The sequence below is a fragment of the Lactuca saligna genome, chromosome 7, assembly GCF_052625555.1.
Source record: "Lactuca saligna cultivar CGN05327 chromosome 7, ASM5262555v1, whole genome shotgun sequence".
Lineage (NCBI taxonomy): Eukaryota > Viridiplantae > Streptophyta > Magnoliopsida > Asterales > Asteraceae > Lactuca > Lactuca saligna.
This window is the reverse complement of record NC_136423.1, coordinates 109,968,480-109,995,179: the sequence shown is the minus strand read 5'-3', so window position 1 is coordinate 109,995,179 and position 26,700 is coordinate 109,968,480. Positions and strand designations below refer to the sequence as shown.

Genomic DNA, 26,700 nt, shown 5'->3' with positions numbered 1-26,700 from the left:
ACGTATTATGTGAAATGATCACAAAGTGAATGCAAAAGGAAAATTAATGTAGTATTGTAGTGTTATATTATAGTAACTACTGATGTAATAACTACCTTAAACCGGATTTATATCAACGTATTATGTGACTAATTGTACCATACTATCGACTATGAACATGACGATGTAAGACGTCGGAAGTAATGATATTTAGCACCCGTAGACCTGCAGGTCCCACTGTAGCTAGCAACAAGGTGTAGGATAGTCAATCCAGTATAAATCTATACGCAAACTCACACTCTCTCTCCAGGAGATTCTGGATACAAATCGGGCGATGGCAGTGAAGACATGCCCCGAAACAGTGGTTCACATTTATGTTATAGTATGCTTGTATATGTAATGTATGTACTAGTGTAGTGAATGTATTGTTTCTCATCGTAGTATAGTTGTATAGTTTCTCATCATAGTATCCTTGTATAGTTTCTCATAATAGTATCGGTGTATAGTTTCTCCTCATAGTATTGTTGTATAGTTTCTCATAATAGTATCGCTGTATAGTTTCCTATCATAGTATCGTTGTATAGTTTCTCATAATAGTAAGTATTGACTCATGAATGAACTAATTTTTTGTATGCTTCATTGAACTAGAAGTAATGAATAGTATAACCCTAACGATACCTATTATAGATACTAGTAGAATCGTTTGTGTGATTGAATGTATTGAATTGAGGAAAAAGTCTTTATATCTATGTAGTACCTGGTTCTTGGTACGTAAAATTTATCTAAGTATTGATCATTTTTAGCCTTGGAATCGGCGAGTTGTAGGTCCGACTCGCCGAGTAGGGACGTGGTCTGGGGGCACGTTTAAGTTGGCGACTCGATGAGTCCATATTCTGGACTCGGCGAGTCACCGCTGTTTGATGAAACCCTAAATTTCAAGGGTTTGCACCCTATTTAAACCCTTTTTTCCGCCCCAAGCTCGCCCCCATTCACCCTCAGAGCTCCCAACATCGTTTTTGCCCTTATTGCTTGTGAGATTGAAGTGTTTTGGTGTGTTCTTGAAGTTTTTGAGGAGAAAGAAGAGTAAATCAAGAAGAGGAGAAGGAGGCCAAGCAAATTTGTGACATCTCAACGTTTTCCTTGAGGTATAGCTCGTTTCCCCTCTGTTTTCAAGCTTGTAGTCCCTAATAGCTTCATGAAAGTCCTTCTTGAGCCATTCTCCAAGCTTGTTTGTCCTTTGTGGGTTGTAATAAGTTGTTACCCTTTAGATCTAGGCATGATTTAGTCCCTGGAGCTTGGATCTACTGCATTTATGGAGTCATATTGCATGAAAGTCTTAGATCTACCCCTTTTGGTGCACTTTGAGCCCTAAAACCTTCATTGGTGATTATCTACATGTAAAGTTGGAAACTTTACGTGTAAACCAGGCCCTAGGAACCCAGATCTATGAATGACATGGACTGGATTCAAGCAAAATCGTGTGTATAGTTTTGGTGTGAGGCAGACTCGGCGAGTCGTTTTTCTGACTCGACGAGTCGGGTCGCGAGTCCCTGTGTTGTTCCCCTTTTCGTGTTTGCGAGTTGGAGTATTGAGTCATAGGGTATGACTCAGAGGGTTGGAAGCCAAACTCACTCATGAAGTCACTCGGTGAGTCAATGCCATGACTCGGCAAGTTCATGGCAATCTTCTTGTCTCAAGAACAACTCGGCGAGTCACAACTTAGAGTGTTCTTTGGATGAAGGCGAACTTGGCGAGTTGTTCATACAATTCGGCAAGTAGGATGAAGGACTAGTGGACTTGGGTATAGAGAAAGGGACTCGGCGAGTGGCAAGCCAACTCGGCGAGTCTGGTCAACTAGCAGTTGACTGTGACTTCACTCATGACTTGTTATGGGTAAATGGACAATTTACTCTGAGGGCGGTTAGCAGTATTTGACTAAGTGTTTGGTGGGAATTACAGTTGGAGGATTTCCGAAGCAGCAGCAGTAGATAGATCGTTCCCACACAAATCAGCAGCTACTACGAGGTGAGTTACCTTCTAGTAGCGGTGGGTCTAAGGCCACAATGCCGGCCCACCAGTAGGAGATGTATGATAGATGATTGTCTTTGTGATATCATCTAGGTTTGCTACTACCTGATATGTTATATGCTAGCATGATATGTTGTATGTGATAGTAGTAGAGTTCGGTTGTTAGGACCGAAGGGTAGTCAGACACCCCAAATACGTCTGACAGTATATGATGATATGTTTGCATGCTGGCTTTTTACGTTATATGCGATAGAGGTAGTAGGAGGGGACTAGTCCCCGAGTTCGGATGCTAGGACCGAAGGGTAGTTCAGGCACCCCAGATATGTTTGATAATATGTTATGTTATGATATATGTGATAGTAGCAGTAGGGGGTGAAATAGTCCCCGAGGTTCAGTCGTCAGGACCGAAGGGTAGTCAGCACCCCATAATGGCTTGACATGGGTAGTCAGCACCCCAGAATAGCTTGACACGGGTAGGTCGGCACCCCAGAATGGACGTATCGGGTAGGTCGGGCACCCCAGAAATGCCTGGCAATATGTATGATATGTGATTGTATGGTATACGGTACGATGGGGGAACTCACTAAGCTTCGTGCTTACAGTTTTCAGTTTTGGTTTCAGGTACCTCTTCTTCGAACGGGAAAGAGCTGGCACGGTAGCGGCCCATCACACACATGCTTCGTATTCCGCATCATGAGATCTTCCTAGGGATTTTTACTCTGACATTATTATGTTTTATGAAATGTTTTCCAGACATGCGTTATTTTTATAAAATGTTATGATTAGTAAACGTTTTTATTCGAATGTTTTGCTAAATATATATTTTCAAAAATGAAATTTTTAGCTCGTATTTTTGGGGTGTTACAATCTATACATATATACATAATATATAACTAATAAACCAACGACACTCAGACAAACAATAGGGTACTCTAAGTCCACAACCAAACAAGGAACATGAAATAAAGTGAGTTGGCAATCCTAAGGCCTTCAATCCTTACTTATATAACTATATATGTAATAGACATGGTTTTAACAATATATAAGTTTGAAAACTGTAAAAGAAAGGTTTGGTATACAAAAGTGAATATGATAAAGAGTTTCACATGCAAAATAGTTTGATAAGCAGTTTGAAGTCATTTGTTTGGTAAAACAGTTTGAAAGTATAGTAAATCCATCAATTGATAGTTATTAATCACATGTGATTGATATAATAACTATGATATTTGTATCCCCTCTAAAAGCATTTAAAATCATTTAAAAGGTTGATTAAGGGGTATGAAATCACCTGTAGTTAGTGGTTTGGATGAAAGTACTGGATAAGGTGCTAGGTGTCAAGTGAGGACTTGGACACACACACTAATCCTATTTAACATATAAATACACATATACACATCTAATTAGTGATTATAACACTAATTAAGAAAGTAAAGACACCCTAGAACATGGGAAACATTTTAAATCAAGTGTTATAAGATCATAGGGTTGCAGTTAAGGGTTGTATGGCTTTACTATTGAGTTCACGGCCCAAGGACCAACTCTCCATGAGTTTACAGCCAAGGGTTTGTGGTCCTTATGGGTTTACGACTGTAAACCCATGGTCTATTGTACCAATTCGATGTTTAAGGTCCTAAGTTCAATGGGAAGGTGTTCTAGGCTAAGTTCGAAGCCTTAGGAAGGAATGTAGGGCAACTTTGCCCCCGTTATTAGAGTTTACGGCCAAGGGAGATTGCCTTGGCCATAAACTCCCTTAGTTGGTTGATTTTTGATGTTTTCAAGCCCTTAACTCATAATACTAACTTATAAACATGTATAGGGGTTAAGGACTTACAGTTTGAAGGCTAAGAAAGGGAGTTTTCGACCCAAAACACACAAGTGTTCTTGGTGTTCTTAAGGATCATGAAGATCTAAGCATAAAAGATGGAATTGTGGATAGATTCAAAGGTGAATCAAGTAGAAGTGATGTAATCAACACAAAGATGGATGAGTTTTCTTACATTTGTGAAGATTGAAAGGAAATCATGAAGATCCTTGGGAGAGAAACTCGAGTTCTCTAGCTTAGAAGTGAAGAATGAAAGGAAAAATGGCTAAGTGTCACCTTTATACAAGGGGTTAACGGCCACTTGGAGTTTCCGGCCGTAAACCCAAGTGTTTGTTCGTGAATCCTCTTTTGATGGTCCAAGGTTTGTTTGGCAGGTTACTGTTAGGGTTTGTATTGTAATATGTCGAAGTATAGTTTTTGTTACGAAGGATTGTTAGTCTTCGTAAGTTGTGTCTTCGAATGTAACGTTATAATTACTAAGTCATTTTATGTAAGCTTTAATGTCTAGTCCTTAGTAGTTTATTATGCTTTTGTACGCCTATAAATAGGAGTCTGTACAATGTGAGAAAGAGAGACTTTTCACACACTTTACAGAGAATTCTGTTATACTCTGTAAATCAGAAAGCATAATATGAGCTGATAAAAGATTATATTTACTCTCTTGTTCATCGTGATTCTTTTTCTTTAATTCTTACATAAATTGATCTTTAAACTCGATTACAAATCTCTTCAATTGGTATCAGAGCAGGAATCCTTTCTGTGATCTGATTTTCATTCAATCAAAAAGGTTTTTGAATCTACTGTTTGATTCAAAAAGTTTCCGTCCTTTTTGAATTTGAAATTTTCATCTAGATCTCAATTTAGGATTTGATTATGCAAAAAATTTTGTTAATCGAGTGTTCTTTGTGTAATTCTGAATTGAATTATACAATTTGATTTTCATAATTCTCAAAAGTCAAGTTTCATTTTGAAGTTTTTGTCCGTACAACAATGGCGTCATTCAATCTTAATTCGATGACTTCATTTTCTCATTTGCTTGGATCATCCACAAAAATTCCAATGCTTATTCCAGAATATTATGATCAATGGGCAGATCGTATGGAAGATTACTTGAACGGTTTGGATGAAGATTTATGGAAGTGTATCACAGGAGATGTTAATCAACCTGCACAAGTTCAGCCAATCGGAGCGTCTTCAAGCAGTTCAGAAGTTGATAATCAAACCGAACACTTAAAACGTCTAGAGAAGAGATGCATGAGAGAATTAAGAGGTGCATTACCTCCTGTTGTGTACAATTATGTCAGAACTTGCAAAACAGCTAAAGACATCTGGAACAATCTCAAAGATAAATTTCAAGGAAGTGAAAAGACGAAAATCACATCTGTAAAACAATGTCTGGTGCAACTCAAAGACTTTAAACAAAAAGAAAATGAGTCAATTGAAGCATACTACGATAGGTTCAACGAGTTAATCTATCGTTGTAATCGTTATAGTATAATCAGGTCATCAATGGAGTACAATTTGATATTTGTGATGGGACTTCGAAAGGAGTGGAGGAGTGTGAGTATGATGGTGAAAAATCAACAAAGTTTTGATACTTCGACTTTGAATGACTTATACAATCAATTGAAATCTCATGAAAATGAAGTTAATGAAATAGCTGAAGAAGTTGTAACAAGTCTTGGTGGACCTTTGGCTCTAGTTTCCAAGGTCTCAGAAAGAGAAATTGATAAAACAAAGTTTGATGAAGACGAAGGTTTTCTGATGAATTCTAATGATGAGGCAGTTGCTTTTTACACAAACAATAGGGTAAAGAAATTTTTTAAGAAACCTTTTAATCCAAATAATTCATCAGATTCGAAGGGAAGCTTTGAGAACAAAAACAAACTGGATGAGAAGAAAACAAATATGAAGATAGATCCGAAGAATGAGATGGAGAAAATGAAGATGCAATTGAAAGGTGATACAGGAATCAATTGTCATTATTGCTATGGAGCAAATCATTTGGCTGTGGATTGTTTGTTGAGAAAGAAGGAAGAAAAGAAGAATAAAACAAAAGATGAAGCTTACTACACAGAGAAACTGGAGGTAGTCAAGAGGAATGCAAAAAATTTGTCATTGATGGCTCATGGAGAAAATTAATCAGACGACACATATCAAATATGGTCTTCAGGTTCAGATGATGAAGAAATGAAAAATCTAACTCATGGAGCCATGTATGCAAAAATGGAAGAAGATTCAGATGATGAACAGACTGACGAAGTGTGTGGGCAATGCTTCGTTTCGAAGTCTACTAACAAGTCGCCTATGACTACTAAGGTACGTAACATTCTTGAATCTTTTAACATTCCAGTTTCTGCATATAATTCTGAGTTAGTATCTTTTGATGAAACTGTTATTTACTTTGATTCAATCATTTTGTCTGCTAGCAGTGAAGCCAAAAAGTTAAGTGAACAATTACTAGAGACAAGAAAAATGCTGGATTCAAAAATCACTAGAATTGATTACTTAGAATTACAAGTGTCAAATATCATGGAAGATAGAGAAAAGTTAGGAAAAGAAATAAATTTGTTGTTAGCCCAGAGAAATATCTTTTGTAATTCAACAAAAAGATTATATGGAAAATTAACTGAGTTACATCATTCATGTGAAATTAGTAAGGAACAACATAGAAAATTACTACCTTTTTTAGCTTATGATAGAGCTAAGGTTGATAGTATTTCATATGATTGTGAAAAAGAAATCTCAGATTTTAACAAAATTCCAGATGATAGATTTAGATATGGAATTGCAAAAGTCGAAGATTATCTTGATGCTGATGATTTAGTAAAAATTGTAAATGAAACCTTAACTAAATCAGAACAACTTCGAATTTTGAAAAAGACTGAGAATTCTACATCCAATAGTGAAACTAATATTGCTAATATTGAAGATAATTCTGATAATATTAGTGAAATTAGTGATTTAGAAGATCTAGATTGTTCATAGTTGTCTGTCATAAATGTTGCAAATTCATTTAAAGGGAAAGAAAAATGTGAAGATTTATTAATGAAAATTGAAACTAATAAACCCTCAACTTCGAAAGTTTGTGATATGGAGTTTGTGGAAATACATGAGAGTCAAACGGATGATAGTGACAATGAGGAGGAAAATTCAAATACGAAGTCAATTCAAAAGACGAAAGAAATTGAAATTCCTCGAGTGGTTGTTGATCAAGTCTATTTGGATACACAAGAATTTGAGAAAATTCTTAGTGAAAAAGGTGCTCATATTCTTGAATCAAACACTGTTGCATATCCAATCTTCAAATGCACTGATGATGTTGTGTTTCCAAATCAAGTCTTCGTAACAACAGGGAATGTTGAAAATGTAAAACCTGAATTCAAAAAGATGGTGGAAGAAGACAATAAGCAAACGTCAAATGAAGGATTCTTTTCAAATCAAAGTACAGTTGAGAATAATCTTACAAAGAATTCATATAAATTTCAACATCATAAACATAAAAGAGTTTGGATTGAAAAGTCAAAAGTTGAAAAAGAAGAAGTTGTTTCAAATGCAAATATGTATTCAAAACAAGATGTTAAAAATGATGTTAAAACAATTAACAAAGCAATAAAACTAAATTCAAAAGAATTTAAAGATCAAGTTGAAAATTTTTCAAAGGAGAATAATCTTTCGAAACGTCAAGCGAGAAAAATAATTTTTTGGCAAATTGTTGAACCATCAAAAATGAGATCAACAAAATTTTCAAAAAGAAGAAAAGTTTTTAAAGAAAAATCTCAAATTTTTGAAGAGAAAAGTGCTTTGTTTTTAAATAAAAATTCAAAATTTTTCAAAGAAATAAAATCTACAATACCAAGAAATTTTTTTCAGAAAAAGGTTGAAAATCAAACTTCAAAGGTTCAAAGCAATACATCTTATCATGAATCATATTTTTCAAAACCAAAAGTTGATTATGTTCCAAATTCAGCAAAATGTTATAATTCTTTAAAGAAACAAGCTGATAGAGTTTCATATGCAAAAGGTATAACAACAAGGAGAAATATTGATCATTGGTTGGAAGGAAAAGGAAAAATGTATCAATCAAGCAAATATTCGAAAGAACAGATAAAAGAAGCATATGACAAATATGCTAATCCTTCAACAAATGGAAGTTCATCATCCAAAGAGTCAAATATATTAGTTAAAGTTTGGCAACCGGTTTCAAAAGCAAAAAGAGAAGAATCACAAACTCAAGATTCGAAGGGTGAAGTTAGTCACAATATGAAAATAATAAAAACTCATATATCTGACCCTTCGAATGAAAATGTTAGATTTATTGATAGTTTCAAAAACAAAGTATATGATTGGGTTAATGGTTGTAACTTACAACTGAATCATAAACCTAATATGAATGGACCCAACAGAGCTTGGGTACCTAAAATTTTCCAATAATTGCAGGTACTTTGTGACGAGCAATATGATAACAAATGGTACATTGATAGCGGTTGCTCACGTCACATGACTGGAAAGAAGGAAAACTTGCATGATTTTCGAAGTCTAGAAAATGGAGGAGTGGTTAAGTTTGGTAATAATCACAAATGCAAAGTCAAGGGTTATGGGAAAATAACAAATGGAAATTTTACTGTCAACAGAGTTGCATTTGTTGAAGGTTTGCAACACAACTTGATAAGTGTTTCACAACTTGTTGTGGGTACTGGCAATCAAGTTCTTTTTAATGAAGAAGGAAGTGTTATTTCGAATATCAAAACTAAGGAAGTGTTACTGAAGTCAAAAAGAAAAGGTGACATGTTTATATTGGATATTGTTCCTATTGTAGGCAAACCTGCTGTGTGTCTACTTTCGAAGGCTGCTGCTGATGTTAGCTGGTTATGGCACAGGAGATTATCACATCTCAATTTTCGAAACATCAACAAACTTGTCACACAAGATCTGGTAAGAGGTTTACCTATTCTTAAATATGATAATGATAGTTTGTGTGCAGCTTGCGAAGTAGGAAAACAACATAAACAAGGTCACCCAATCACAATAGATTCGAAGATTGTTGAACCTCTTGAACTCCTACATATAGATTTATGTGGTCCTTCAACAGTTGCTACTCTTAACAAGAAAAGGTAAATTTTGGTAATTATAGATGATTTTTCAAGATTCACGTGGGTTTATTTTCTCAGGTTAAAATCCGATGTTCCACAAGTGATGATTGATTTTATCAAAAAGATGGAAGTTTCATTGAGAAAAACAGTTCGAAAAATTAATAGTGATCATGGAACTGAATTCAAAAATCATGTCTTCGATACATTTCTGGTGGAAAAAGGAATTTCACATAATTTTTCATCTCCTTATACACCACAACAAAACGGTGTAGTTGAAAGAAAAAATCGATCATTATGTGAAGCTGCAAGAACAATGTTGGCTTTTTCGAATCTACCTCAATATCTTTGGGCTGAAGCTGTTTCAACAGCATGCTTTACTCAAAATCGATCATTCATTAATCGACGGTTTAATGTTACTCCTTATGAAATCATCAATAATCGAAAACCTAATGTCAAATTTTTTCATGTTTTTGGATACAGGTGTTTCATAATGAATCTCAAGGATAATTTGTCGAAGTTTCAAACCAAAGCGGATGAAGGAATTTTCTTGGGATATTCACACAATTCAGTTGCTTATAGAGTATTAAATAAGCGAACTCGCAAAGTGGAAGAAACTTTTAATTTGACATTTGATGATCATTATATTAAAAAGTCAAATCATAAATTTGTGAATTATCCTATTTTGCAAAATTCTTCAAATATAAATGACTCAATTGAAATGAATGATGTTGATTATGATTCGATTTTTGGTATTTCAGATCAAGCAATAGATGCAGAAAGAAAGGCAACTGATAATCAAACATCAGAAAATTCGAAGTATAATAATGATTCAACTTCGAATTTGAATCAAAACACAAATGAACAAATAGATGATCAAATGGAGGGTGAGAACTTGGAATCAAATACTTTTGTTGAGGGGGAGCCTTATAATGAAAGAGATAACATGTCAACAAATGTTAGTGTCGAAGAGGAGCAACTTAATGAAGAAGAACAGATCAATGAACCAGAGAAAAATATCGAATCAGAGTCAATCATTGAGGGGGAGCAGATACGAGAGAATGATCCAATTCTTGAAGAAGAACATTTTGATGATGCTAATGATTCTATTTCTATAAATGGATCAGAAACAGATGTAATGTTCGAAGATGCACTTTTGGATTTTGATCCTAATTATCCACCATTGGATAAATGGACAAGAAATCATCCAAAGGATCAAATTATTGGTGATCCACAAGCAGGAATCATGACGAGAGCACAACTTCATGCACGAAATGAGGTACTGAACAATCATCAAGAGTATTGCATGTTTAATGTTTTTATTTCCAAAATTGAACCAAAGACAGTTAAGAATGCAATGGAACACTCTGATTGGATTGTTGCTATGCAAGCTGAATTGTCTAAATTCGAAAGAAACAAGGTTTGGAGATTAATTCCAGAGCCTAAGGATGTGTCAGTTGTTGGACTTAAATGGATTTATAAAAATAAAACTTACAAAGATGGAAACATTATTCGAAATAAGGCCAGACTTGTTGGTAAAGGCTATTCTCAACAAGAAGGAATTGATTACGAAGAAACATTTTCCCCTGTTGCAAGACTCGAGGCTGTTCGTATTTTTCTGGCTTTTGCAGCTCATAAAGATTTTGATGTTTATCAAATGAACGTCAAATGTGCATTCTTAAATGGAGAACTCGAAGAAACAGTATATGTTGAACAACCTCCAGGTTTTATAAACTCTGAGCATCCTGATCATGTTTATATTTTAAATAAAGCTGTATATGGGTTAAAACAAGCACCAAGAGCATGGTATGCAACTCTTACATCATTTTTGAAGCAATCTAAATTTAAACAAGGTTCATTTGATCCCACTTTATTTCGAAAGAAAATTAGGAATCATCTGATGCTTGTTCAAATTTATGTTGAAGATATAATTTTTGGCTCAACTGATCCTGCTTTATCTAAAGAATTCGAAGATTTGATGAACAACAAATTTGAAATGAGTATGATGGGCAAAATTAGTAATTTTTTGGGTTTAAATATTAGACAAACTAGGGAAGGCGTATTCATCAATCAAGAGAAATACATGAAGAATCTGTTGGAAAAGTTTGGAATGACGAATAGCACAAGGTTACGAATACCAATGGCAACGAGCATAAAGCTAACTCCTTCGTTAGATAAATCTACTATTGATATTACTTTATATCGAAGCATGATTGGGTCTTTATTGTATTTAACTGCAAGTAGACCTGATATTATGTACTCGGTTTGTAATTGTGGTAGGTATCAATCAAATCCACGAGAACCACATCTCACAACAGTAAAGAATATTTTCAGATACTTAAAAGGCACTACTTCGTTAGGATTGTGGTATCCTTCGAAAACAGGGTTCTTTGTCCAAGCTTATTCAGATGCGGATCTTGGAGGATGTAGTCTTGATCGTAAAAGCACAACTGGTGGGTATCAATTGCTAGATGGAAAGCTGGTCAGCTGGCAATCGAAGAAGCAAACATGTGTGTCAATATCAACTGCTGAAGCTGAATATGTTGCTGCAGCTTGCTTGTACATCACAAATAATTTGGATTCAAATTCAATTAAGAGATTATGCAATTAATATGAAAAAGATTCCTTTATATTGTGATTCACAAAGTGCAATAAGAATTCGTCATAATCCTGTGCAGCATTCAAAGACAAAGCACATTGCTCTTCGATATCATTTCATCAAAGATCATGTTGAAGAAGGCAATATTGAAGTTCATTTTGTGAAAACAACAGATCAATTAGCAGATATTTTTACAAAGGCTTTGGATGAAAAAGCGTTTCTTCGGATATTAGACGGTTTGGGAATGATTGATGGAAATTCACTTCAGACCACTAAAAACGAAGGGTGATAGTCTGAGTCATTTGGTGAATGGGTGGAAAGAATGATTAAGTGTTCATAGGTTACTGTTCATGGTCAACGCTTCGAACGTTTCGCATTCGGAAGTTTCTAACAAATCATCAGAGGTTACTATTCAAGTCAACGCTTCGAATGCTTCGTATTCAGGATATTTTCAACACACTTCAACTAAGGTTAGATTTGTTTTAAAATTTTTGAAAAATCTGAAAAATCAAAAATATTTTCCTTAATTTTTGTTCTTTAATTTTCAAAAAGATTGTATTTTTGTTCTTAATTTGAAAAATCAAAAATCCAAAAAGATTTTATTTTTGTTCTTTAATTTTGAAAAATCAAAAATCCAAAAAGATTTTATTTTTATTCTTTAATTTTGAAAAATCAAAAATCCAAAAAGAATTTAATTTTTGTTCTTTCGTTTTGAAAAATTCGAAAATCACAAAAATATTTTTGTTTTCTTTGTTCATCAAACTATGTGTGCTGAGAATTTAATACAGTGTAATAATGCGAAGAGGTCATACATTTGTGTTTCTATGGGAATGTATTAAATTTTTTTTACAAACTAGTTAGGAAGTCCCTAGAAGCATGCTGTTGTATGTAGACCAAAAGCCTCAACATGACTCTATGTGTGTCAAGAAAGCCTTAATGAAAATATCTCAAGAAAATTTCTTCCCAAAAAGGCTTATATTCGCATAAGTCAAAACGAGCTACCTTACTCTTCTCAAATGAGTTAAGAGTTTTCTGTTTTGTCCATTATAACAGAGGTACACTTCGATTCTTATCCAATCTTTTTAAACTAAACAATTCTTTTAATCCAATTTTTTTTTTGAAAAAGATTTGTCCTTGAGGTATTTGGTCAAACAAATCAAAACCTAGACAAATCACAATTCTGTGTTTAAGATCTAACATCATGAGACCGTGATGAAAGTGAAACCCAAAATTCCAACACCTTTAAGGAATTGACGGGGGACTATGTTCCAGATCTTACGAAGTTTTTGCTTCAGTACCTTTTATACTCCAAATCATATTCATTTCTTTTGAGTGATCTTAATCAAACATTCGAAAACTACGATGTTTGCTCCCAAATAGATCCAGCATAATTTTTTTATGAATATGATTTCCGTGTGAGTATATTTTCAAAATCTTTGTTACTTTGAATATCATTCGCAACCAAGTTGTCACTGACTACACTGGTCATACAACTAATTTTGTTTACAATTACTCACCTTATTTTAAGGTTGATATGTAACAAAATTTTCGAAGCCACCAATTGTGTCCAATAAAAGAAACCCTTCGAAACTTCTGTACAAGTTATCGATTGTATTTCACGGGAAACCAAATAAGCTATCAATTATCTCTCTTGATAATTTTCGAAGATATCTTTGCCTGGGATAACATTGCTTTTATGTCAAAGAAATTATTGACATCATGAGTTTTCATAAGTTTTTTTTTCTTTGCTTCTCATCTAATTTCTGTTGGCACACAACACACACGAAATCCTTGAGGTTTGAGTAACACCAACTTAAACTGATGACTTCGAAACTCTGGCAAATGACTTCGCTTTTTAAACCTCAAAGTGAAAGAGCCTGACCTCCATTCCGAAGGCATCCGACGGTTACAATTTGTTTGGGGAACACCAAACGGTCCTATCTCTTGATGACGTATGATGTAGGATAAGCGTGAACGGCGTATTGACAGTTACGATTGTTACTTTTTGATGAGTGCATTCCGGGTTTCAAGGTGCCATGTCAGCAAGCATTTAATGCATCCCACTTCAAATTCAAAAATTCTAGGGTTACATATAAAAGGGAACGTTACAACTTCATAATCCTTTACGCAAATCATCTTCTTCAGAAAATCAAAAACTCTCTCTGCAAATCATCTTCTTCACACAGTTCTTTTCTTCAACTCATCTACAATGGCAGATACTTCATCACCAACCACTGACGAGATTATCAGTGTTCCAATCTTGAAGATCCAGGGTTCAAACTATTAAGTAGAATCAGATTTGTCGAAATATCCGGATGAACTAAAGATGCTGGTGGTTGCTTTACAGAACTCTGTTCTGTCTAAGGCCATGTTCCAATCGTTTGCTGCCCCAATGTCTTGGTTATCGAAGGCCGGTTCTACAGCTTCTTACAACAAAGAAACTGGGTGTGTGGAATTCACCATGGTTACTGATACACGAATTAGGGTTTCCAAAAGATTGTTTTGCAAGATTTTGGGAATTCCAAATTCTGGTCCATACGATGAACTCACGTCTTTGCAAGTAATATACATGTTCAGTGAGTGGGTCACCAACCTCCATTGACACGTATAAGTGATTTCAAGAAGTCAGGTCTACCAACTATTTGGAATTTTTTATTTGGCATCTTCCTCAGGTGTCTTAATGGAAGAACGATGGGCTTAGACAAAGGTAGAATGGAGGTATATACAATGGTTGCAGGGCTTTACTATGACTTACAGGTGGATTACTCTGAGCAGTTGTGGACCGAGTTTATTACAAGCATTACGAAGACGAGTGCTAAACAGGGAATTTCTTGTGCCAGATATTGGAGTTTGATTGTCCAATATGTATATCAGAAGGAAAAGATCGAGGTACCTGATTCAGAAGAAAAAGCTGTATTCCACATGTATGGGAGTCCGAAGGAAGTACGTGACGATCCGAAATTTTTTACCTCAATAGCCAGAATTCCAGATGCAATGTTAAAGAAGGTGGATCCTACAAACAAAGTGTTGGTGTCATACTTACAATCAATTGACACAACAGTTGTGACTGGGAAGTTACAACAAGAAGCCACCAAAAAGACGAAGAAGTCCAAGAAGGTGAAAGGGGGCTCTTCGGAAAAAGAATTAAAAGACGACCAACATCAAGCACTCATTGGTCCTTCCTCAACTGTTGAAAAGGTGTCTCCGGTCTTGACATCAGTTTCTGATACTCCAGTAATTGAAGCCTCTCCATCAAAGGAAACGATTCCTTCGAAGACGGGAGTTTTTCGAAGAGTCAAGATAAAGCGAAAGTCTCAGTTGGTGAAGAAAACGCAGGTTACTCACCAAGGGGTTATAGTTCGTGAAGTTCCAGCTCCTGTGTCTCCATCTTCGAATAAGAGAAGGGATGAAGAAATGGAAAAGATCTTGAAGAAACCCAAACTTGTCGAAGATGAAGAACTTGTGCCTAAAACCCCTGAAGCGGATATTCCAAAAGAAGTTGAAATCTTTCAATCTACTGAGATTTCGAAACCTGCTGATGTCAAGATTCTAGAATCAATGACTCTACCACAGGCTACTTCTACCATCGATTCTCCTACATTCCAATCTATCATGAATCAACCCTTCACTATAATTTTTTCAACACAGTCCACTGAACCACCACAATCTTTATCACCTATTGCTGAAACAATGGCAATTGATGAAGAAACTGACAAGGAAGGGTTTGGGGGAACTTTCGAAGATCTTTCTTTTGATAAATCAAAAGAAGATTTCCCGGATCATATGATAATGACGATGAAGCAGTTCAAGATTTTGAATTCCAAATTGAATTCAATCTTACAATCTCAAGCAGATGTCGGAAATGCTGGAATCAATCTTTTGCAAGTTGATTCATTGATGAAAGAGATGGAAAACAGGCTGCTATCGAAGAATTCAGAGCTAATTCGTGATTTAGAAAGCCGAATTTTAGAAAAAATTGATCAGTCTGATAGTTCTACTGAGAATAGAATCAAGTTTCTAAGAACTGATTTTTGAAGGAAGTTAAAGATTTTAGGCTGGTTACGAAGGAGCGTCATGTGCTCTTCGTACAGGAGGTGAAGAAGGTTAGAGAGGATGTGAATATGCAGATTAGAGAACTTCGTGAAGAAATGACGAAAGAAGTTCAAACTCTTAACCAGGGGTATGATTCTGCACATCAGAAGATTGACATCATTTGTGATGCCGTTGTTCAGTGGGTTAAGAGGTTTGAACCGCTCAAATCACATATGACTTCTCTGTCAGCAACATAAGCTCAACATTTATGAGAATTGGTGAATCTAATGAAGGAACTCAAAGAAATATCTTCGAAATCCTCTTCTTCGATTATCTCTCAAGAGTATCTATCTCAGAAATTTCTTCATTTCGAAGCCATTCTTCAAAAGCATCTTACTCCGCTGATTATGGGCAACTCGACTTTCCAATTAATGAGATGATGTTCATCATGCCATAGTTTAAAGCAGAGTCAAAGAATATGGATGTCGAAGAAGGAAAGAAGATGAAAATTCGATTTCATGCCGTGTTAGCTAAAGCTCAAGAAGAAGTCTGGTATTCAGAGAAGATTAAGAAGGTGATATCCATAAAAAGGGATGTCTTATTTGAAGGAAAGTTTGAGAACTTGAAATATATTGTATCAAGAGCAAGTGGAAAGATACAAGAGTTCACCATACCTGACTTTCCGTTGATGAACACTTACGATCTCATCAATACTGCGTTGATTCTCAAAGACAAGTCCTTTTCTTATCGTCAAGAAACAGAACCTGATGTCTTCAGTCTTGGGTGTAGGCATATAAAAGTTTTCTTAGAAAATTATTTCGAATGCCTAGCTCAAACTGATATCGAGCTTGCTATTGTCAAAGGCATTGACATCACTGTTCCAATGGCTCCTACAAAGAAGCAGGTGGAATTGAAGAAATTCGAAGACGGTGAAATTTGTTTAAAGCCTTTGGGGATAGTCTTCGCTGGAAAAGACAAAGCTGGAAAGGCCAAGAGATTCTTGTTTCAAACTTCTGAAGTAGAAAGATATACAAACTCGCAATATACGAACTTAATTGTTCGTATGAATCATTGCAAGAAGAATTCAGAAGGGGACAAGAAGGAGATAAAGAAAGTTATCTCTTGGTACATGGAAATTCGAAGGGTATTGATGTATGCTATATAACTACTTCGTGAAGACTTCGAACTTTATTCCAAAGGGGGAGATTGTTAGTGTTTGTATTGTAATATGTCGAAGTATAGTTTTTGTTACGAAGGATTGTTAGTCTTCGTAAGTTGTGTCTTCGAATGTAACGTTATAATTACTAAGGCATTTTATCTAAGCTTTAATGTCTAGTCCTTAGTAGTTTATTATGCTTTTGTACGCCTATAAATAGGAGTCTGTACAATGTGAGAAAGAGAGACTTTTCACACACTTTACAGAGAATTCTGTTATACTCTGTAAATCAGAAAACATAATATGAGCTGATAAAAGATTATATTTACTCTCTTGTTCATCGTGATTCTTTTTCTTTAATTCTTACATAAATTGATCTTTAAACTCGATTACAAATCTCTTCAGTTACAAGTCTAACTAACACATTCATTCACTTAATTCATTGATGTATTAAAGCTCAGAATGCTCAAACGGACACTAAAAGTGCTAAAAGTTAGCATAAGTAAGTTTTACTAGATTGAAATGTAAGGTTTGTGTAAGATAGAAATTTTGGGTTGTCACATCATCCCCTAGTTAGAGGGAATTTTTTTTCGAAATTATAGTTTAAGTAATATCTTGTTACAAATAACTAAGCAAAAAGTTGAGGATATTTTAGTTTCATTTGATCCTCGCACTCCCAAGTGAATTCCAGTCCTCGTTTGGCGTTACAACGAACCTTCACTATCGGGATACAGCTTTGTTTCGTTTGCTTGACCTCTCGGTCCATGATCTCTATAGGTTCTTCCACGAAGTTGATGCTCTTGTTGATCTCGATCTCGTCGAGTGGGATTACAAGAGTCTCATTAGATAGACACTTTTTCAAGTTCGAGACGTGGAAAGTAGAATGTATGTTACTAAGTTCGCAGGGTAGGTTGAGTTTGTAAGCTACAGGGCCGATTTTAGCGATAATCTAGAAAGGCCCTATGTATGTTGGATTGAGCTTCCCACGTTTTCTGAAGCGTATCAAGCCCTTCCAGGGTGAGACTTTCAAATGAACGCGGTCTCCCACTTGGAATTCCAAAGGCTTCCTTTGTTTTTCTGCGTAGCTTTTCTGTCGGTCTCTAGAGGCTTTCAACCGTTCACGAATCTAAACGATCTTCTCTGTCATTTCCCGAATGATCTCCAGACCTGTGAGAGTGCTGTCAGGAACTCGTCCTTTAGCTAACTGGGTCTCACTCACCTCAGCCCAACACAAAGGGGATTTTCACTTCCAGCCATAGAGGGCTTCAAATGGAGCAGCCTTTATGCTCGTGTGATTACTATTTTTGTAGGAAAACTCGACAATGGGTAAATGAGTATCCCATGCTTTCCCAAAGTTCATTACACAGGCTCGCAACATATCTTCTAGTGTTTAGATGGTTCTCTCACTTTGTCCATCGGTCAGAGGATGGTAGGCTGTACTCATGTCTAGTCTGGTTCCTAGGGAACTTTGTAGTGACTTCCAGAACCTCGAAGTGAATCTACTATCTCTATCGGAGATAATAGATATAGGAACACCATGCAGTTGTACGATCTCCCGAATGTATGTTCTTGTTAGCTTCTCCATCTTATCAGTTTTTTTGATAGGCAGGAAGTGTGCGGACTTGGTCAATCTATCGATGATGACCCAAATGGTATCAAGTCCACCGGTTGTCTTGGGAAACTTGGTTATGAAGTCCATAGTGATCCGATCCCACTTCCATTCTGGTATCTCTGGTTTTTGTAATAAACTGGATGGTTTCTGGGACTCGACCTTGACCTTAGTGCAAGTAAGGCATTTACTCACGAAGGTATCAATTTCTGCTTTCATTTTAGGCCACCAGTATAACTTTTTAAGATCCAGTTACATCTTATCCAAACCTGGGTGGATGGAATATCGAGTGTTGTGTGCATCGGTCATGACCAAGTCTCTAAAGCCATCATGTTTCGATGTCCAAATCTGGTCCATGAGATATAAGGCTCCGCCACCCCTGACTTCCATGTTTTTATCCATTCTTCTAAGGGATTCACCCACCACGTTTTCAGGTTTCAAGGCTTCGAGTTGAGCCTCCTTAATTTGTGTGGACAGATGCGAATGGTTAGTCATGGTCAATGATTTGACTCTTCGACCATAATCTTCTTTCTAACTTAGGGCGTCTGCTACTACGTTGGATTTACCCGGATGATAACGAATTTCGAGTTCGTACTCATTGAGTAGCTCGACCCACCGTCGTTGTCTCATGTTGAGCTCCTTCTAGTTGAATATGTGTTGTAAACTCTTGTTGTCTGTAAATATAGTGCTTTTCCTACAATACAGATAGTGTCTCCAGATCTTCAGAGCAAACACAACTGCTCCTAGCTCAAGTTCATGTGTGGTGTAGTTGACTTCGTGTCTCTTCAGCTGTCTCGAGGCATAGGTGATGACCTTAGCTCATTGCATTAGAACACAGCCGAGCCCTTGGTTGGATGCATCGCACTATACAATGAAGTCTTCTATCCCTTCGGGGAGGGATAGTATCGGTGCGGTGCATAAGGCTCGCTTTAACGTTTGAAATGCTTTTTCTTGCTTCTCTTCCTAGTTAAAGGTCACGCCTTTCTGGGTTGATGTTGTAAGAGGTTTCACAATCCGCGAGAAGTTCTGTATGAATCTGCGGTAGTAGCCAGCGAGACCTAGAAATTGACGAATTACCATAGGCATCTTTGGTGCTGACCAGTTCTCAATGACTTTAATTTTGGAAGGATCCACATGGATTCCTTCTTCGCTAACCACGTGTCCTAAGAATTTGACTCTTCGGATCCAAAATTCACATTTAGAGAACTTTGCATAGAGCTTCTCCAATCGTAAGGTTCTTAGGACTTGTTGCAAATAATCACTATGCTCCTCTCTATTCCGAGAGTAGATCAGTATGTCGTCAATGAAGACGATGACGAACTGATCCAAGTAAGGACGACATACTCTATTCATTAAGTCCATGAATACTGCGGGCGCATTGGTCAATCCGAATGGCATCACCACGAACTCGTAGTGTCCGTAACGAGTTCGGAAAGCTATCTTTGGAACATCCTCCTCAAGCACTCGTAACTAGTGATATTCGGATCTTAGATCAATCTTGGCAAAGTAACTCACCCCTTGCAGTTGGTCGAAGAAATCGTCTATGCGAGGCAAAGGGTAACGATTTTTGATCGTGAGTTTTTTGAGTTCTGTGTAGTCAATACACATACAGAATGATCCGTCTTTCTTCTTAACAAACAAGACCGGTGCTCCCCATGGTGAGAAACTAGGTCTGATAAATCCCTTATTGAGTAATTCGTTAAGTTGACCGGATAGTTCCTGCATCTCAGCTGGTGCTAATCGATAGGGTGATCTGGCTACTGGGGTAGCTCCTAGGACTAATTCGATTCTGAACTCAACTTGTCGTTGCGGAGGTAATCCTGGTAGTTCTTCTGGAAAGATGCCGGGAAAGTCGCTCACTATTGGATGTTCTTTAGTTCTTTCGTTTCTAGGATCGTATCGACAACGTGGGCAAGGAATGCATGATATTCCTTACGTAAATACTTCTATGCTTGAATACTTGAGATGATACGAAGGCTCATGCCGGGTTTGTCTCCATATAGAATAAGAGTTTCGTTAGATGGAATGTTAAGACGAATAACTTTCTCATAGTACATGATGTCGGCGCGATGAAGACTCAACCAATCCATGCCGATTATGATCTCAAAACTTTTAATTGAGACCGACATGAGGTCAAGTGAAAAGGTATGGCTATCTAAAGTTAGGGTATATCCTATGTATATACTGCTAGTGCTCTCAGTTTTCCCATTAGCCATTTCTACAGTGAATGGTTCCTTAAGTGTGCGTGGTTGTTGTTTAAGTAGGCAAGCAAATTTATGATTCATGAAGCTTCTCTCCGCTCCATTATCAAACACTATGCATGCATAAGAGTTATCGAGGAGAAACATACCAGTGACCATTGTAGGGTCGGCAACCACTTCCTCGTGGCCTATAGCTAAAACTCTTCCTACCCCATTGGCATTCCCTACCTTCGGGCATTTCCTTTTGTAGTGTCCCACCTCGCCACAACCGTAGCAAGCCTGGCCCACACCAGCGTCGGGGACTTGGGTGATCGGCCTTGCTGGAGACTTGCAGAAACGGACAATGTGTCCTTTCTTGTTGCAATTAGAGCATTGCATTTCCCGGTAGGGACCGTTGTGGTGGAAGTTACATTTGTTGCACTTAGGCAAACTTCCAGCGTACTGCCTTATTGGAGCAACATTGGTAGGTACTATCGCAGTATGAACCGCCACGACTTTCTGCTTTTTAGCAGCTTTCTGCTTCTTCTTGTCATCCCAGAATTTCCGCTTGATGTCAGCAGCTTTAGAGGGTTCTGAGATGGCTAGGGTTGTTGTTGTTGATGAGGTACAGACTCCATGGTCAATGAGCCGCTGTGCCAATTGCTTGGCATTGTCGATAGTAGTGGGGTTTGAAGCTAATACATTCCCCTGAATTGGAGGCAATAGCCCCCAGATGTACCTCTCTATTTTCTTTCCCTCCGTGGGAACCATGTTGGGACATAGAGCCACCAGTTTGCTGAATCTGGCAGTATAAGAAACTATGTCGGAGCCCTTCATGGTTAGGCTCCATAGCTCATGTTCTAGCTTCTGGATTTCGCCTCGCGGGCAGTACTCCTCAATCATGAGGTCTTTCAAGGTTTCCGAGCCCATATCATTTGCTACTATGAGAGTTAGTGACTTGAAATGGCTATTCCACCATGTCAGGGCTTTTTCCTCGGAGGTGCAAGTAGCGAACTTGACCTTGCTCCCTGCTGGACAGGAGCAGATATCGAAGATCCACTCCATCTTTTCGAACCATTGTGACAGGGCAATGACTCCGCCAGTCCCTCTAAAGGACTTTGGCTTGGAGTTGGTGAAGTACTTGTAGGAGAACTCTCTCGAGCGTACGAGGATTTCACCTTGAGTAGAATTAATAGGTGTTCCACCTCCACTAGCACCTGTAGAATGATATGAGCCATGGTTGTTGCCACAGCTGCAGCTACTGTAGCATTAAGAGCTGCCGTATCGATTAGTGGAGGAGGTGGTGGTGGACGTTTGTGAGGTGCCATCTTTTACTGAAAGTTTATAGAGATGATGATAATAGTAAGAATCAATTGTAAAGTATGATGGGAGTGATCCATGGACTAATTCTCCATGGCCCAAGCATTAGAATCAGTGTATGACTTGAATAGAGACACAACAATTAAGTTTGAAAACACAAGGGTATAGACTTTCCAATAGGTTAGAAACTGCCAATATAACTGGTATTACTGATGTAAATGAGTTCGGGAAAAATAACCTAACAACATCAAACCATATGAGGGAAAATGTTGAAAGCTTAGTAGACTGGCTAGTGTACAGAAAGACAAGAATATTTTACAGACAAGTGGTTCATAGAGCACATATAAGAAAGGCTATTCCTTAATCAAAAGAAAAGATGTGCTAGACATCTTCTAACAGCAGCAGACATTCCTCGGGCAAACCCTAAGGTCTGCCAGTTGATGCTCCACGTCGAGAAGGTGTCATTCATAAACTCTCTGGTGAACCCGGAGTTCTATGACTTCAGCTTGAGTCTCAACTAGTGTTTGTAGCAGGGTCTCGTGGTCCGTCACAGACCTCTCTCGAGCATATTCTAGATGGCTGGTGCAAATGGAATGCGTTCTTGCATTTGCATCAAACTCCATGATGCAATGGAGAGCTGTCATGCCCTAGATTTTGTTTTGGGCAACCCTTTGGACAAGGATTGGCAAGACTCTGTCTGCTGATCCTCCTTCACTCAGGTCATAAAAGCTTCGGTCTCCATTGAATGGCATGGGCTGATTTTGCTCTTCGCTCCATGTTTCCAAGCATTCCACCCATGCAGGCGTCGGGCCTTGAAAATCCTGACGAGGGTTAGGATTTGGGACTGGATCCACAGGGGGTAGGTTGTTGACTTATGGCTCGGAGTCAGAACCATCAGAAAAGCATTCTGCATGATGATCATCCAAAGGGATTGGAGGCTCATCTTCTGGCTCGTCTTCAACCCATCTAACATTGTTTTCGTTTGGGAAGTACGGGTCGCTGTGAAGATGGAATCCAGCCATGATATCTACGCAAGAAAATAGATATAAGAATCTAATATAAATAGACGTACTACTTAAGATAATTATAAGAAGATCCTTACCAGTTACTTCAATACTTGCATAGTGCATACTAGTTATATGAAATCAAAGCAGGATAGACCTTCGAATAAGTAACCCTAACTCCAAATCCACAACCAAGAAAGGAACAGTAAGTAAAGCAAAGACTAGAAATTCTATGTCTATGAAACCTTAATCTCATATAACCTTAGTGTATCCACTTAGCAATTATTGACCTACTAGTAAAGACCTTTTTAGTTTCCAGATAAATAATTATAGTAATACAAAATACTCCTATAGTATTTTAAGTTTATGTTTTGTTCTAATGTTATCATTATAGTAGTGTTGGTAAGTTTTTAGACTTGTTGCAACACCACAACCATTCTTAGGCACATGCTAGTCACTCCTCGGAAGATATAGTTGATCAGGCTATATCCTCCCAGATTTGACTATATGTCTCTAAGCCTAATTGTGTTTCTCAATAATCGTAATACTTTTGTTCTCAATAATCGTAATACTTTTGTTACTATTTAAAAGTATAAACTTTTGGTCAGATTATTTTAATCCCATGGTGTTTATAGTTTGTATATATTTTATGGGTTGATATACTAAATTCACTATAAACCTGGCTCTGATACCAATCTGTCAGACCACAAAACCGGAACGACGGAAATGTTCGGGTGTGGAGGACGTCATGTATAGTATCACAACACAGAATCATAGCAAACAAGCAAACAAAATCATCCATTGCATTAATAATATGTTTTAATACAATTGTATTTTGTAAAGTTTATAAGACACCAAAAATGTAAATCAAAATACAAGACGAGTCTTGAATGCACTCCATCTTCACAAAAGCTGGCATCAGTACCTGTCTACTGATAACTTGAGAATACAAGTTATTTTGAAAGAGTTTATCAGCTTTAAAGCTGGTGAGTTCATAAGTATTTTTGTCACATTGTTTGCATCAAAATGTTTGTAATAGTGTTTGAAGTATGAGTTTGTAAACGTTTGTAGTAAAAGTATGTGAATGTTTGTAAATGTTTGTAACTCCTAGAAAATCCTATATTTTCTACTAAAAGTAACCTTCTAATAAGGCACAACTGTTTTGTATGTTTGTTTATTGTAAAAGTGTATAATTTTCCCAAGTGTAACTGTCATTATCAAAATATAGTTTATACATTATCGTTTATGTGAAACGATCACAAAGTTAATGCAAATGGAAAATTAATGTAGTACTGTAGTATTGTATTATAGTAACTACTGATGTAGTAACTACCTTAAACTGGATTTATATCAAGGTATTATGTGTCTAATTGTACCATAGTATCGACTATGAACACGACGATGTAAGACATCAGAAGTAATGACATTTGGCACCCATAGACCTGCAGGTCCCACTCTAGCTAGCAGCAAGGTGTAGGATAGTTAATCCAGGATAGATCTATACGAAAACTCACACTCTCCCTCCAGGAGATTCTGGATACAAATCGGGCCATGACAGTGAAGACATGCCCCGAAACAGTGGTTCACATTTATGTTATAGTATACTTGTATATGTAATGTATGTACTAGTGTAGTGAATGTATTGTTTCTCATCATAGTATAGCTGTATAGTTTCTCATCATAGTATCGTTGTATAGTTTATCATAATAGTATCGTTGTATAGTTTCTCGTCATAGTATCGTTGTATACTTTCTCATAATGGTATCGTTGTATAGTTTCTCATCATAGTATCGTTGTATAGTTTCTCATAATAGTAAGTATTGCCTCATGAATGAACTGATTCTTTGTATGCTTTATTGAACTAGAAGTAATGAATAGTATAACCCTAACGATACCTATTATAGATACTAGTAGAATCGTTTGTATGATTGAATGTATTGAATTGTGAAAAAAGTCTTTATATCTATACATATATACATAATATATAACTAATGACCCAACGACACTCGGACAAACAATAGGGTACTCTAAGTCCACAGCCAAACAAGGAACAAGAAATAAAGTGAGTTGGCAGTCCTAAGTCCTTTAATCCTTACTTATATAACTATATATGTAATAGACATGGTTTTAACAATATATAAGTTTGAAAATTGTAAAAGAAAGGTTTTGTATACAAAAGTGAATTTGATAAAGAGTTTAACATGTAAAATAGTTTTATAAGCAGTTTGAAGTCATTTGTTTGGTAAAACAGTTTGAAAGTATAGTAAAACCATCGATTGATGGTTATTAATCACATGTGATTGATATAATAACTATGATATTCAACTTGTATTCCCACTCCCCCTATAAAATCATTTAAAAGGTTGATTAAGGGGTGTGAACTCACCTCCAGTGAGTGGTTTGGATGTAAGTGCTGGATAAGGTGCTAGGTGTCAAGTGAGGACTTGGACACACACACACACTGATCCTATTTAACATATAAATACACATGTATGCATCTAAGTAGTGATTATATAACACTAATTAAGCAAGTAAAGACACCCTAGAACGTGGGAAACACTTTGATTCAAGTGTGATAAGATCATAGGGTTGCGTCTAAGGGTTGTATGGCTTTGTTATTGAGTTCACGACCCAAGGACCAACTCTCAATGAGTTTACATCCAAGGGTTTGCGGCCCTTATGGGTTTACATCCGTAAACCCATGGTATCTTGTACCAATTTGATGTTTAAGGTCCTAAGTTCAATGGGAAGGTGTTCTAGGCCAAGTTCAAATCCTTAAGAAGGAATGTAGGGAAACTTTTCACGCTTTATTAAAGTTTACGGTCAAGGGAGATTGCCTTGGCCGTAAACTCCCTTCTTTGGTTGATTTTTGATGTTTTCAAGCCGTTAACTCATAATAATAACTTATAAACATGTAAAGGGGTTAAGGACTTACAGTTTGAAGGCTAACAAAGAGAGTTTTCGGCGCAAAACACACAAGTGTTCTTGAGGATCTTGAAGATCTATGCATAAAAGATGGAATTGTGGATGGATTCATAGGTGAATCAAGTAGAAGTGATGTAATAAACACAAAGATGGAAGAGTTTGCTTACAATTGTGAATATTGAAAGGAAATCATAAAGACCCTTGGGGGAGAAACTCGAGTTCTCGAGATTAGAAGTGAAGAATGAAACGAAAAATGGCTAAGTGTCACCTTTATACAAGGGGTTCATGGCCACATGGATTTTACGGCCGTAAACCCAAGTGTTTGGCCGTTAACTCCTCTTTTGATGGTCCTTGGTTTGTTTGACAAGTTACAAGTCTAACTGACACATTCATTCACTTAATTCTTTGATGTATTAAAGCTCAGAATGCTCAAACAGACACCAAAAGTGCTAAAAGTTAGCAGAAGTAAGTTTGACTAGATTGAAATGTAAGGTTTGTATAAGATAGAAATTTTCTGTTGTCACTGAAACCACTTGGTTGCTTGCTTTTTTTGGAAGTGTTGGACCTGCATTAACAGACCATTTGACTGTTACATAAGCTTCAAGAATTTCAAGGTGCTAATACTAGTTTTTAGCAGTTACCTGGTTATCCATAACAGAGGCAACTTGTTTGATGGGAGGACTTACATCTTTTTCCACAATTTCTGGTTAAGGCACTTCATTCCATTGTTGTAGGATCGAAATCCTGGATCTCATAGTGACTCCACAATAGGTGGTGAATTCAAATCGGTTATTTCCAATAGTTTGACCTAACTCATCAAACTTAATTTGCAAATTTACTGATTTGTGTTTTGGCGTATCGTTTATAAGAGAGACACTCTTCTTTTCCTATTTGGGTGGCTCATAGTGTAGTATTCCTACATGAACAAATAAGATATCAAGACTAAATAAACTCTC

The 26,700-nt window shown here is 36.8% G+C and overlaps 1 protein-coding gene across 1 annotated transcript; it reads left to right on the top strand.

Annotated features, from left to right (window-relative positions):
* Window positions 1-11,002: 11,002 nt before the first annotated feature.
* LOC145007143 (secreted RxLR effector protein 161-like) lies at window positions 11,003-13,805 on the top strand. Its single transcript, XM_078966127.1, has 2 exons — window positions 11,003-11,478; window positions 13,664-13,805. Exons 1-2 carry the CDS (start codon window positions 11,003-11,005, stop codon window positions 13,803-13,805), a joined length of 618 nt encoding a protein of 205 aa, XP_078822253.1.
* The last annotated feature ends 12,895 nt before the right edge of the window (window positions 13,806-26,700 follow it).

Coding starts and splice junctions, on each gene's coding strand:
- LOC145007143 (XM_078966127.1), top strand. CDS start 11,003: ATGAAGAATCTGTTGGAAAAGTTTGGAATGACGAATAGCACAAGGTTA. Junction 11,479..13,663: donor TATGTTGCTGCAGCTTGCTT/GTACATCACAAA, acceptor CATCTTCTTCAG/AAAATCAAAAACTCTCTCTG.